Source organism: Alosa alosa, chromosome 2 (genome assembly GCF_017589495.1).
Source record: "Alosa alosa isolate M-15738 ecotype Scorff River chromosome 2, AALO_Geno_1.1, whole genome shotgun sequence".
NCBI lineage: Eukaryota > Metazoa > Chordata > Actinopteri > Clupeiformes > Clupeidae > Alosa > Alosa alosa.
The window spans coordinates 2,272,994-2,285,163 of record NC_063190.1 but is presented as its reverse complement, the minus strand read 5'-3'; the positions used below and the strand labels follow the sequence as shown (position 1 = coordinate 2,285,163).

The 12,170-nt window shown below is 39.8% G+C and overlaps 2 protein-coding genes across 2 annotated transcripts in view; both read right to left on the bottom strand.

The window, feature by feature from the left end:
- The window catches only part of acat1 (acetyl-CoA acetyltransferase 1), a gene marked incomplete in the record, with an annotated part of 12,725 nt that extends 6,931 nt beyond the window's left edge, over positions 1-5,794 (bottom strand). Inside the window, 3 exon segments of the mRNA XM_048238136.1 lie at positions 306-423; positions 4,604-4,657; positions 5,619-5,794. Of these exon segments, the coding sequence (XP_048094093.1) occupies positions 306-423; positions 4,604-4,657; positions 5,619-5,669 (223 nt within the window).
- A 396-nt stretch (positions 5,795-6,190) lies between these two features.
- Positions 6,191-7,142, bottom strand: defbl1 (defensin, beta-like 1). The gene is made up of 3 exons (XM_048237529.1): positions 6,889-7,142; positions 6,601-6,715; positions 6,191-6,523 (listed from the first exon to the last, which is right to left on the bottom strand). Exons 1-3 carry the CDS (start codon positions 7,049-7,051, stop codon positions 6,499-6,501), a joined length of 303 nt encoding a protein of 100 aa, XP_048093486.1. The 5' UTR covers positions 7,052-7,142; the 3' UTR covers positions 6,191-6,498.
- Between the last annotated feature and the right edge of the window lie 5,028 nt (positions 7,143-12,170).

The window sequence follows — 12,170 nt, the reverse complement described above, 5'->3', positions numbered from 1 at the left end:
TGCATTTGAGAGCTCTCTTGGCTGTTGGCGGTAATGTTTCATGTAGGGTTCATGTCAGTTAATATGAATTAAGTTAACATTTAAAAACATGTTCAATTATATATATTTTCATATATATAATTACTATAGACTATAAGCAGGACCAGTCAAACCATGAAAAAAAGTGTGACTTATAGTCCGGAAAATACGGTGCACTAAATAAATGCTCAATGAGACTTTCAAGGCCTCTCAAGTCTGATGCCCTGGGGCACTGTTCTGTTCCCAATATTGGCTAGAGACCAAAGCAAACAATCTCTCTTGCTTACCTGCTTGCTCAACGGCCGCTTTGATTGCAACTGAACCTAATTTAGTAGCTGGAACAGATGAGAGGCTTCCTCTGAAAGACCCCATAGGAGTTCGCGCAGCACTGACGATGACAACTTCCTATTGTCAAGAAAGGTGAACATTAGTGACATATAAATTGACATATAAATTTGACCTCAACAGAAGTCATGTAAAAAACTGAACAATGAAACATGTGCAGGCAACATTAATAGCACGAATGCCATTTACTGATGTAAGATTGTATAAGCCTTTTGTGTTATAAAATTAAAATCTATATTTATGTTTCGCTCGTCTTGACAGGTTAGGCTTCCCATTATCTTACAACTCCATTTCCAAAATAGCTGGGACACTGTGTAAAATGTATATAAACATAGAATGTGATCATCTGTAAATCAAGGAAAACCCACATTTAGTTGCAAAACGAACATAGACTACATATCAAATGTTGAAACTCACTAATTGTACAATTTTATGAAATTTTATGATACCAGCAACGTGTCAAAAAAGATGGGACAAGGTCAACAAAAGGCTGTAGGAGTTGTGTAATGCTAAAGAAAACAACATTTCACGACTCATCACGTTAACTGCCACCATGATTGGACCAAGAGTATACCAGAGAAGCTAGTCTCTCAGAGGCAAAGATACAGATACATTCATCACTCTGAAAAACTGTGTGGGAAAATAAAGCAACAATATAATGTAAAATTGCAAAGGCGATTTCATCATCATGTGTATTTCACTGACAAAACTATATTTAAAGTGTCATTGTTTTCCATCCCTATCAGAAATTATAGATGGAAGTTAGTTCCTGAGGTAAATACAAAACTTTATATTATTACCAGATTTTAGTAGACACTAGACTACACAGACATTTGATAGGAACATAAGCTAGATATTATTTTGATCACTGATTTCTAATATAGATGGAGGCTTCATTAGGGCCCGAGCATCGGATGGTGCGAAAGCCCTGTTGTTTCTGTAAGAATTGTTAAATGTGCTTGCTGAGAGTAGCACACTTATTGGTATCCATCAGCAAGCACACATTTGTATTTGGCCAGCTCCTGCCCCTAGGCCTTTTGAGATATCGACACTGTTCCAACTCTAAAATATCCGGTCAGTAAGTTGCTCGAGAAGATGGTGTCGCTGACCCTTGTCATTCTTGTCGCAGGCTATTGAGAATGTTATTTTTCATTGGAATGTTTATGGCGCGGCTGGAAAATTAACAAGCGACATCATTGCGTTATAATCGATTACGGTCAGCCACTGCATCGATGCAGCATCGTCTATGTCCGTATCGTGATGCATCATTGCACCTCTAGTGGATTGGCAAAATAAAGTGTGATCTTAGACCGTATTTTGACATTAGGTATAAGTATATATACTCTTTTGATCCTGTGAGGGAAATTTGGTCTCTGCATTTAACCCAATCCGTGAATTAGTGAAACACACTCAGCACACAGTGTACACACAGTGAGGTGAAGCACACACTAATCCCGGCGAAGTGAGCTGCCTGCAACAACAGCGGCGCTCGGGGAGCAGTGAGGGGTTAGGTGCCTTGCTCAAGGGCACTTCAGCCGTGCCTACTGGTTGGGGTTCAAACCGGCAACCCTCCGGTTACAAGTCCGAAGCGCTAACCAGTAGGCCACGGCTGCCCCAAATTAAGCTGAGATAGCACACCAATCGTTGACACACAGTTCAAGAGGATCTTTGCAATAAAATATATATGAAACAAAATCACCACACCAATTATGGGTTATGATCATTTCAACCTGATCATGAATGATGATGAAAATACACAACTAACCCAGAGCAACTACATTGCCCATAATCCAAAGCAGGTCTGAGACCCCCAGAGAAGGGATCATGTAAACATGGAAAAAACTGAAACCTATCAGAGCTGAAGTGCACCAGAAAGAGATTTCAGTCATCTTTCAAATTAACTCACAATGTGAATACAAAATGAACTGAGTTCCTTTTGTTTTGATCCACTTTCATTTTAGTAGACGGAGTTCGGTCCTTTTAAAACACCCTTAAAGTGACAGGAACTCAATTAGACCTACACACCTACAATGTATTGACATCAAAGATAAGTGTAATAGCTTAGCTCACAGGGGGAATGTGGCTTGCTATTAAGCTTTAATTGTAAATAATAATTTTCGGTGTTGTTCCATGGTCAATGGTTCCCATGGGTGTAAACTAATGAAATTTGGCACCCATATGGGTCATTCCATGTGAAAACAGCCAATATCGGGGTATCATGTACATGGTACCTCTCAGATTTAGCTGAAAAGCGGTAAAAATATGCCTTATGTTACCAAACGAGGGAATCTGAAGTTTCTGTTTGCCATCACTGAGCATAATGCTAAGTTATTTCCACTATTTTCATGGTTTATTATCACTAAATTCTCCCTGATCTACATTCCAGACTTCTGGAAACAATGTCCAAAATGGTGCATTATGAAGGATAAAATTCATAGTATGGAGCATCATGGTCAAAGGTTTTATTTCATTAAAAGAAAGAACAAATATGTATCTTTATCTGGTATAAATCCCAGTAGGATCATCAAGTGTCCACATGGTCATTTGGGGGTCCAAATATGGGGTTCCAAAAGAGTCACCTCTGCCGGAGAGGGTTTTTGGACCCCCATGAAACCCCCACCAGTGGTACCATACCCTTCAAATTCATTTTGGCAAGAGCAAGGTTCCCACATATAACAAATAATCCTGTTTAGAATAAATATGATCATTAATTCTGGTGCTACTGACCACCCAAAAGTGAAAAATCACACATGCCGTCAACATTTTTTAGGACTTTGGTGACCCACCTCTCACCCAAACAGTAAGGAATGTTGATTCTGCCTCCAGAATTGTGTAGTACTGATGGGAATTATTTTGGAGTTTCAAGACTGGTTTTGGTGGCCATGTGGGCCCCAATGAAATGCTAATGTACTGGTTCCAAGGGCTATCAGATCCACAAGACAAAGGATGTTAGTTTGCTATAATTTATCCATGCGTCATGAAATGTAAATATATTCATGCTTGGTACCATTGTAATAGTCTCAGTACAAGGATTGTAATGATTTGATTGTGAGAATGTTTGGAACATTCTATAAGTGATATTTCTGATATATAAGATATCTCTCCTCATGTTCTTCAGATAGGTGTGAAGTAGGTGTGAAGTAGGTGCCAAGTGGAGAACCAACCCCGTGGGATTGTTTTGCCGCCATTTCTTTCTTTGTTTAACCCATACAAAAGTGATTAACTTGCATTGTAAGAACTAGATTAGAACATGGAGAACTGAAGAAGAGAGAGAGAGGTTGATCCAGAGGCCATGGCCTCTGTGCCATGGCCTACCATAGACCATTTTTACCCTCTCTGCTTGTAACAGAATAAACCTGATTCCTGAGTGTTCCTGAAGTTTGCCAGTCTAAGTTAATATTAAGTAATTATTCACCACAATTACTTTCAGTACAGGCTACAATGAACTAACAAGCCAGTTTCCAGCCCTCTACCACTATTATAACAGACGTTATGGGCCTCCAAAAATGGCAACGGGTGAAATGTGAAATTCCAATGTGTCAATTAGGGCCGTGGCACCTGACATCATCATTCCGCATCATTTACGTCATGTAATGTGTGAGTCAGAGGTCGGAAACTGGGGCTAGATTTTGCTAACAGAGTTGCCCAGTTAGGGGCTCGTCATCACTTTTGTCATCACTTTTGTCGTCACGTTGTAGTTCGTTTGTAGTCCATGTGGCCTTTCATGCCAGTTTTAATGTGAACTTGGGAATTTGCCGTTTTTGTCACTTGAAAGCTGCATATCTTTCTTTCACAAGTGCCTTACACTATATTTTAAGCAAATACAGTTGTTTATTTAGGATTAGTCAGTGTATGTTTTAACCTTTGTTGTGGCATCCGTGTTTGTCACACATTCCGACGGCAAAGCACATGAACACTTGCTGTCGTAAAAACAAAAGTAGCCACGGGGGCGGTCCTTGTCATTCCCAAGTGCCATGAATGCACCATTAGAACTGCCCCCAACATGTCACAACTGTGACACTTGCATTTAAATCACTTTCACAAAATAAAGTAAGAAATATCTGCTTGAATTAATAAAAAAAATGAGAATGAATTTGGTATCCATTTAAAACAAGAGTGAAACTTGTGCCAGTTTTGAGCACTAAGAAAAGTACAAAAAAGGAAGACATGTTACAACAGTCCCCAGTCTCCCATACTGATTAGCATCATTAAACCAGTAGAAAATACCCTCACCACTCACATTCAGAGCTGGATTTGATGAGTAGGTTCTTGATAGACATTGGCGCGAAGTTACCTGCAAAGGAAGCCACCATAACCCAACATTTTAATTTAATTTGTATTCAAGGACAGCAACATGCTAAACATTCACTTGCTAGACTTCGACTTGAACATTATAACAAGTGAATGTGACCAAATTCATAATTCTGAGCCTCTTAACTTGATTTCTAATGGTCTTATTTGGGTAGAGGTGACCTGATCAGTAGAAAAAAAACACTCAACTTCACTATGATATATTGTGTTGAAACAAACATAATGCATTACGTTGGGCTTTTTAGCCTTTATTAACGAGGATAGCATTGAGAGTGGATTCTGCACTTAGTCGGAACTGAACATGACTGGTATGTAGATATCTAGCTTGTTCGTATGAGACGTCAATACTAGCCTTCCACTTCGCTATGTGTTCCCCAATGATGACCTAATCAGCGGTTTTGGTGTCTGTCTGTATGTTTAGGTAAAAACTAGCCTGATATCTCATTCAAATTGGTGAATGTGTATCATGGGCAAAGGGCAAATTTTGAAGCAGATGCACTAGTTAGTCTGGTATAGGCTATATGATCATGTTTTAATACAATATTGAACTTCCCCTTGGCATGAATGTCCCCTTTGGGATCAATAAAGTATCTATCTATCTAATATGCAGCACCAACATTTTAACCAAGTAGAAAATAATAGAAATACACGACGTAAGGTACAGTTTTAGCAGGAGAAATTCCACCGACCAGTGAAGATTTGTGCACGGACACGCAGTCATTTGTTTTTTAGGCCTGTGTTAGTAAGTAGGCCTAGATGCTACTTTAAAATTGAGTTATTGAGTTGGGCTGGCATACACACACACACGTACATACACTCGACAGTGCGTGTTGTTATTTGTGGAAGCTAGCAAGCTAATAGCAGGTTAAGCTAAATAGCCACATCTGTCTGAGCTCTGCTACCAACAACATAAAAGCCGGTTAATGTTCAGTGTCACAACTTACCAGCCGTCTGCACAGCTGTGTATGCGCAGTAAAAAGTCCACAAGATGACATAATCGTGATGCAAGGTTCACTTTCGGCTTTTTGCACACTTGGCTGGCTTTCACCTTCACCTGCCCAACAGCCAAACTATCAACACAGGACAGGGGTTACTTTGCGCATGACGTAATCGAGGACGTTCTTCTTCTTTATATTTCAGGCAGGTTAGAGGCGTCTGTGGCCCATGACTGCCTCTTACTGTCGGTTTATGGAATTGACCCTACAATTTGATTACACCGATTGGCTAAATTGTCTGTTGTGTGTGTTCTTGTGCCAGCAAATTGTAGACTGTCCTCAATTTACAGAGTTGCTGCACTGCTGGGGCTATGTTTTTAGAGCTCCAGGAGAGAGTAGATGAACAGGAAGCAAAAACACGCTCAACAAAACTTCTTAAGAATGGTCCCAGTGAATTATAGAACTGTGTAAAGAAATAAACATCTGTGTACACCATTGTTTGCAACATGCAAAGAGAAGCTATCTCAACACATCAATTGAACATTCTACATAAAATCATTACCTTAAACTGTAACAATTGATTATCATCCATAATCTTTTATTGTCTTTTCACACTACAGACTTGGGTCTTTTAATTTGGCAACACAAAAAGGCAACACAAAGAGGAACATTTTATAGCTTCACAAATGTTACAAAGTATCTCCTATCCTGAACTTAAGATCAGTCAATCTTAAGTTCAATATCAAACTCTGAACTTATTTTCAAAGATTTTAAATTAAACATGCATGAAGGCAGACTGTTAAGAGCAAATAAACAAGCAGATGATCGAATTTATGACAGGGTCCACTTCGAGAGCAAGCTCTCAGAATAATTATTGTGTGTTGAGGTTTCATAAGAAGTGTGAAACACAGCATCTGTGAAGAGAGTATTAGTTGTTAGCGTCATTGACTACCTGATTATAATAGAGTTGTCATTTTACGTTCAAACTCACAGGAATCCTTTGCCACATCCCAAAGGTCCAAAGTAGAGTTCGTGTGGAAGGCACACTCCTTGACGACAAACTCCATTAAGAGTTGCACAGTTCCATGGAAATGCTCTCCCTTCACCTACCACAAAGTAAAATATCACTGATGTTGACTCCATGTGTCGAGTTTCTTTCATTAACATGATAAATTATGCTTAAACATACAAAAGCCAAAGTGAAATTTAACAAATTCACTCAGTGCAAAAATATACTCTGAAAGTAAATGTACCATGTTGTATAGAAAATGAAACTCACCTTGAACTGAGAACATTACCAGTATTAAGAAAATCACCACAAACACAGGCTTCATCATTGCCTCTGAAAACATAGACACTCCTAGGATGGCCCAACAATCTGACTGTGGTTGAGATGTATTTCCAAGTTGTACTAGAGGGAGGAGGAAATTCAATAAGTGCATACCAATTCAGATACTGCAGAAAATGTGATTATAGGCCACAAATAGGTAAGTTGTTCCCAACCACATGACAGAATTGGAATGTGTCCCACTGCAAGTGGTATTCATGGGAGAGGGTCATCACGCGATTTATGGTGCTGCAAATCATTAGCCAGTATCTTGGCCTGTTAACAGACACATCCCCAATTTTATTTCAGAGTTTTTGTTTATCAAAAAGGAAGAACTTAAAAATGTTAAGCTAATGGTCATACCATAATACAAAATATTTATATTATGTATAAGTTAATATAGTAATTTCCTCTGTTGTATTGGATATACTGATTTAACAATGCATTTGTACTGTACAGTGTATGTATTGTTGCCATGCAAAAGGACCAGAATTCCAGTTTGTCTTATACAGGAGAGGAACTTATTTTACCATGTCATCTTTATGGAACTTCAAGACAAATTTGAAATCCAAAACAGGAACTGCGGTATAGGTGACTGAATATTTCCAGATCCTTAGGAATCCTGTTACATGAATGGCTTGAACTTATCAAGGGATCTTGATGGCGGCGATATAGGTAGTGGAAAGCCACGTCAAGACTCTGAAATGGACGAGACTTCTCTGAGGTGAAATTGAATAAACCAATCACAACCAGTTCAATTCTGATCTATCTATCTTGTATTAATTCACTTCTGCCTGACCCTGCCCAATTCATGCGTCCGACAAACTCACACCCTGTAACTTTAAACTGGAAACAGTGTGTTTGTGTTTGTATTGTGTGTGCAGGGTGCCAGTGTTTTGGATGGGGCAACATCATTTTGGCAGGGGCTTTAAACATAAACAAAAACACACTCATACACATAACCACACACACACATTCTAATGTGTCTTATGTCGCCCTACTGCCAGGTTTTCAGGATAATTTCCATATCTTATGATGCTGCCTGAAAAATAATAATGTCTATGTCTATACTGAGCCAGTTAGTCTGCCATCGATCAATTTGCAAAAATCCTTTAGCTATGACATGCTTATTGTGCTCATGATATATTTTGTAAAACACAATTGATAACATAGACACACAATTTGTGCATTTGCTGGACACAACATATAAGAGCGTGCTGTGATGTCATGGGTCACATCATATATAGTGTGCTGTCTGTGATATATCATGGGTCACATCATATATGAGTGTACTGTGATATGTCATGGGTCACATCATATATGAGTGTGTTGTGATATGTCATGGGTCACATCATATATGAGTGTACTGTGATATGTCATGGGTCACAGAGGCAGAGGTGTTTGGATCCATCATTGCTTGCAGTTATATTTTGAAATGTTTAGTTGGCCTAATATTAGGCTATTATATAATTGCAATATAAGCTGTGATTTTAGCATCATCAACAGAAACATTAGCTAAACTACAAAACCTAAGATGAAGGAAATGGCCTAGGCTCCTTCATCACGGCCATAGTATTCATATCAAATGTGTCATACAATTGTGCTGCTGTAGCATGTTACTGTTTTGAGATTACTATGGTCAAGGTTTGATGGGAGTGGGCCAACAGATGCCCTTCAGTAGTTTGTACCCATTTCATGCATCTCATACAGTGCCAGCCCAAGCTCTTTTGGGGTCCTGTCCACTTGGCACCATTAGTATTACCTATTGTATGATCATTAACACCAGTGGCGATTCTAGACTCTGCTTGACCCCCTGCCCTCTATTTCATAATACACTGTTAAAAAAACTTACAGTTCTTCATAATTGCTAAAACACATTTTTTTCTTCTTTCTCAAACTATATTCACAGAACGTCTTTTTCTTGCAAAATCAAACATTCACCTCATAACAGTTTCACCTCAACACCAAACAATGTCAGTTTCCAATGTGTGATTGAATTGTTCCCTTATTTTGGAGCAGTTTATTTGGAAATTGGAACATAGTAAGTATAGGCCTAGCATTTTATGATTGCATAACTACTAATTGTTCAAAATTGAATATTTCATAGTGATTTTCAAACTCTTACACTTGTGTTTAATGCCTTAACATTGTATTGGTGGTGTGTAGGTGAGTGCCTGTCACTTTAAATAATTAGATTTCTGAGTGGACTGGAGGGCTTGCTTGAGTCTCACGTTACACATTACCGCTAATGTGATAAAGCTAAACAAAGGCAATGAGTGGCCTATGTCGGTGAAACTGAAACATTCATGGAATAGTCTCGCCATTCTAACCAGGATCCCAATTAAACAAATAGCCTATATCACTCCAAACCACTCAGACTGGGCCAGGTAGTGGAAAAGGCAGATATCTTTAAGTACCAGGGCACAGAGATCGACAACAATCTGTTTTTCACACAACATGCTGATGGGATCTACGGGAGTCTGTAATAAATCTCAAAACATTAGAATACTGTGGAAATTTCCCCCCATCATTTATTAAGTGAAACTTTCCTGTTTTGGAGATTCAATTGCACACAAAGTGAAATATTTAAAAGCCTTTTTGTTTTGTCAGTTGCCTGAGCCTTTAATCTCAGAGTCTGGTTCAGTACACACAATCAGAGATGGGAACTGTGGTGTACTTCCATTAACGAGACGGCTGCACACCTTCAAAAGGCTTTACTAATAAATGACGGTCACAGCACATACATGTATGTTCTTTTTTTTTTGTACTCATTTTTTCCACAAGGAGCCATAAGCCTACATTATTAGAGTCTCATGACGCTGGCTATTGCATGCAATTTTTCGTAAAATTGATTTTTATTTCTCTGGCTGTTGCAATTGATATCAATGATTGATATGAATGCCCTCAGTAAACACCAAACAGAAAGCAAACAGTTACAAACAGTCACACACTTTGCTTCATAAGAGATCGCGGACTCGCGATTGCGCTGACCCCGCTGGACACCGGACAGCGTAGCGTAAAATTAACAGGTGACAGCTGCGGACACGGCATTATGCCGGATTCGAACCGGCGATGCTACTAGCACAATTCCTAATGTGCTTCACACAGCGACGTCTTGTCAATAGTGCTACGGCAGTGCTGACGTAGTGCTCGGTGTTATACATTATTAGAGTCTCGTGACGCTTGCTATTGCGTGTAGGTCAAAGGTCCTCCTTTTCGTAAAATTGATTTTTATTTCTATGGCTGTTGCAATTGATATCAATGATTAATATGAATGCCCTCAGTAAACAGCACACCAAACAGAAAGCAAACAGTTACAGTCACGCACTTGGCTTCATAAGAGATCGTGCGTGCCCGCCGGCACGCACGCAAGGACTCGCGATTGCGCTTACCGCCGGACACCGGAGCGTAAAATTAACGGATGACAGCTGTGGCCACGGCATCATGCCGGATTCGAACCGCGATGCTACTAGCACAATTCCTAATGTGCTTTGTACAGCGACGTCTTCTCAATAGTGCTACGGAAGCGCTGCTTAATGTAGTGCTCGGTGTTATATACATTATTAGAGTCTCGTGATGTTGGCTATTGCGTGTAGGTCAAAGGTCCTCCTTTTCGTAAAATTGATTTTTATTTCTCTGGCTATTGCAATTGATATCAATGATTAATATGAATGCCCTCAGTAAACAGCACACCAAACAGAAAGCAAACAGTTACAGTCACACACTTGGCTTCATAAGATTTCGCGTGGCGTAAAACGGTAGACCGTGTGACACAAGCAGCAACGGCAGCCGATGCATCAAGGCGGATTCGAACCGCCGATGCTACTGGCACAATTCTTAATGTCAGCACAGCACCGTCTTCTCAATAGTGCCACAGAGTCGCTGCTCAATGTTGTGCTCTGTAGCATATACATTATTAAAGTCTCGTGACGCTGGCTATTGCGTGTAGGTCAAAGTCCACCGCGCAGCAGCGTCCTCCTTTTTCGTAAAATTTATTTTTATTTCTCTGGCTGTTGCAATTGACATCAATGATTAATATGAATGCCCTCAGTAAAAAAGCACAACAGTTACAAAAAGTCACACACTTGGCTTCATAAGATTTTGCGTGCCCGCACTGACCACCGGACGGCGTGGCATTATATTACGGGAGACCGCATGACCACGGCCGCAACGGCAACCGAAGCATCAGGCCGGATTCGAACCGGCGATGCTACTGGCACAATTCTTAATGTGCTCAGCACAGCAGCGTCTTCTCAATAGTGCCACTTAGGCGCTGCTTAACATAGTGCTCTGTATCATATAGATGACCACAGCATTGAGAGAATTGTTAAGCAAAGCCGATACAAGAAATTAGGGACAAGGAGAGGACTGAGGCTGGAGTTGGTGCATCAAGAGCCACTATGCAGACTTGTCCAGGAAATCGGTCAAGTGTTACATTCCGAGAGCCACACCTGAGGCGTTAGAAGTGTCTTACCTGGGCTGAGGAGAAAAAAAACTGGACTGTTGCTCCGGGGTCGTCTTTTCAGATGAAAATAAATATGGCATTTCATTTGGAAATCAAGGTCCAGTCAAGGTACCAAGAGTTTGGAGGAAGAATGGAGAGCCACAGAAAACAAGTTGCTTAAAGTCAGGTGTGATGTTTCCAGTCAGTGATGATTTCGAGAGGCATGCTGGTGTTGGCCCACTATGCTTTATCAAGTCAAGAGTCAATGCAGTCGATTTTAGAGTACTTCAAGCTTTATCAGGTTACCCCCAGGATCCTCCAAACTTAAATTTAAGACTTTTAATGACCTTTTGAATACCACTTTGAATTAAATTTAATACAAACTCATTCTTTTTTCTACAGGCCAAAGTGAACAGGCTACAACCAGAATAGCCTACTTCAGTGGCACTGTATATGTATGTGTGTGTGTGTGTGTGTGTGTGGGGCATCTTAACATACAATATAATTTGGGTGCAACAGCATGAGTAGGCTAAACTCAAAAATACTGGAGGAATGTCAATAGTGACCTAGCCATTTAAGTGTTTCAAAATAAAAGTCTAGTGTTCATGTATCCACTAACACTGTATTATATCATGTATGAAGGTTATACTGTAGCAGATGTCTTTTTTAGAATTGTGGCGTTTTGGTTACCCAAAATGCATACTGACAATAAAAGCCTTACTGTGTGGCAACCTCTTGGTGTATCACATAATCCTGGTCTAAAATGAAAGGTAACACACTGAAGTTTCTT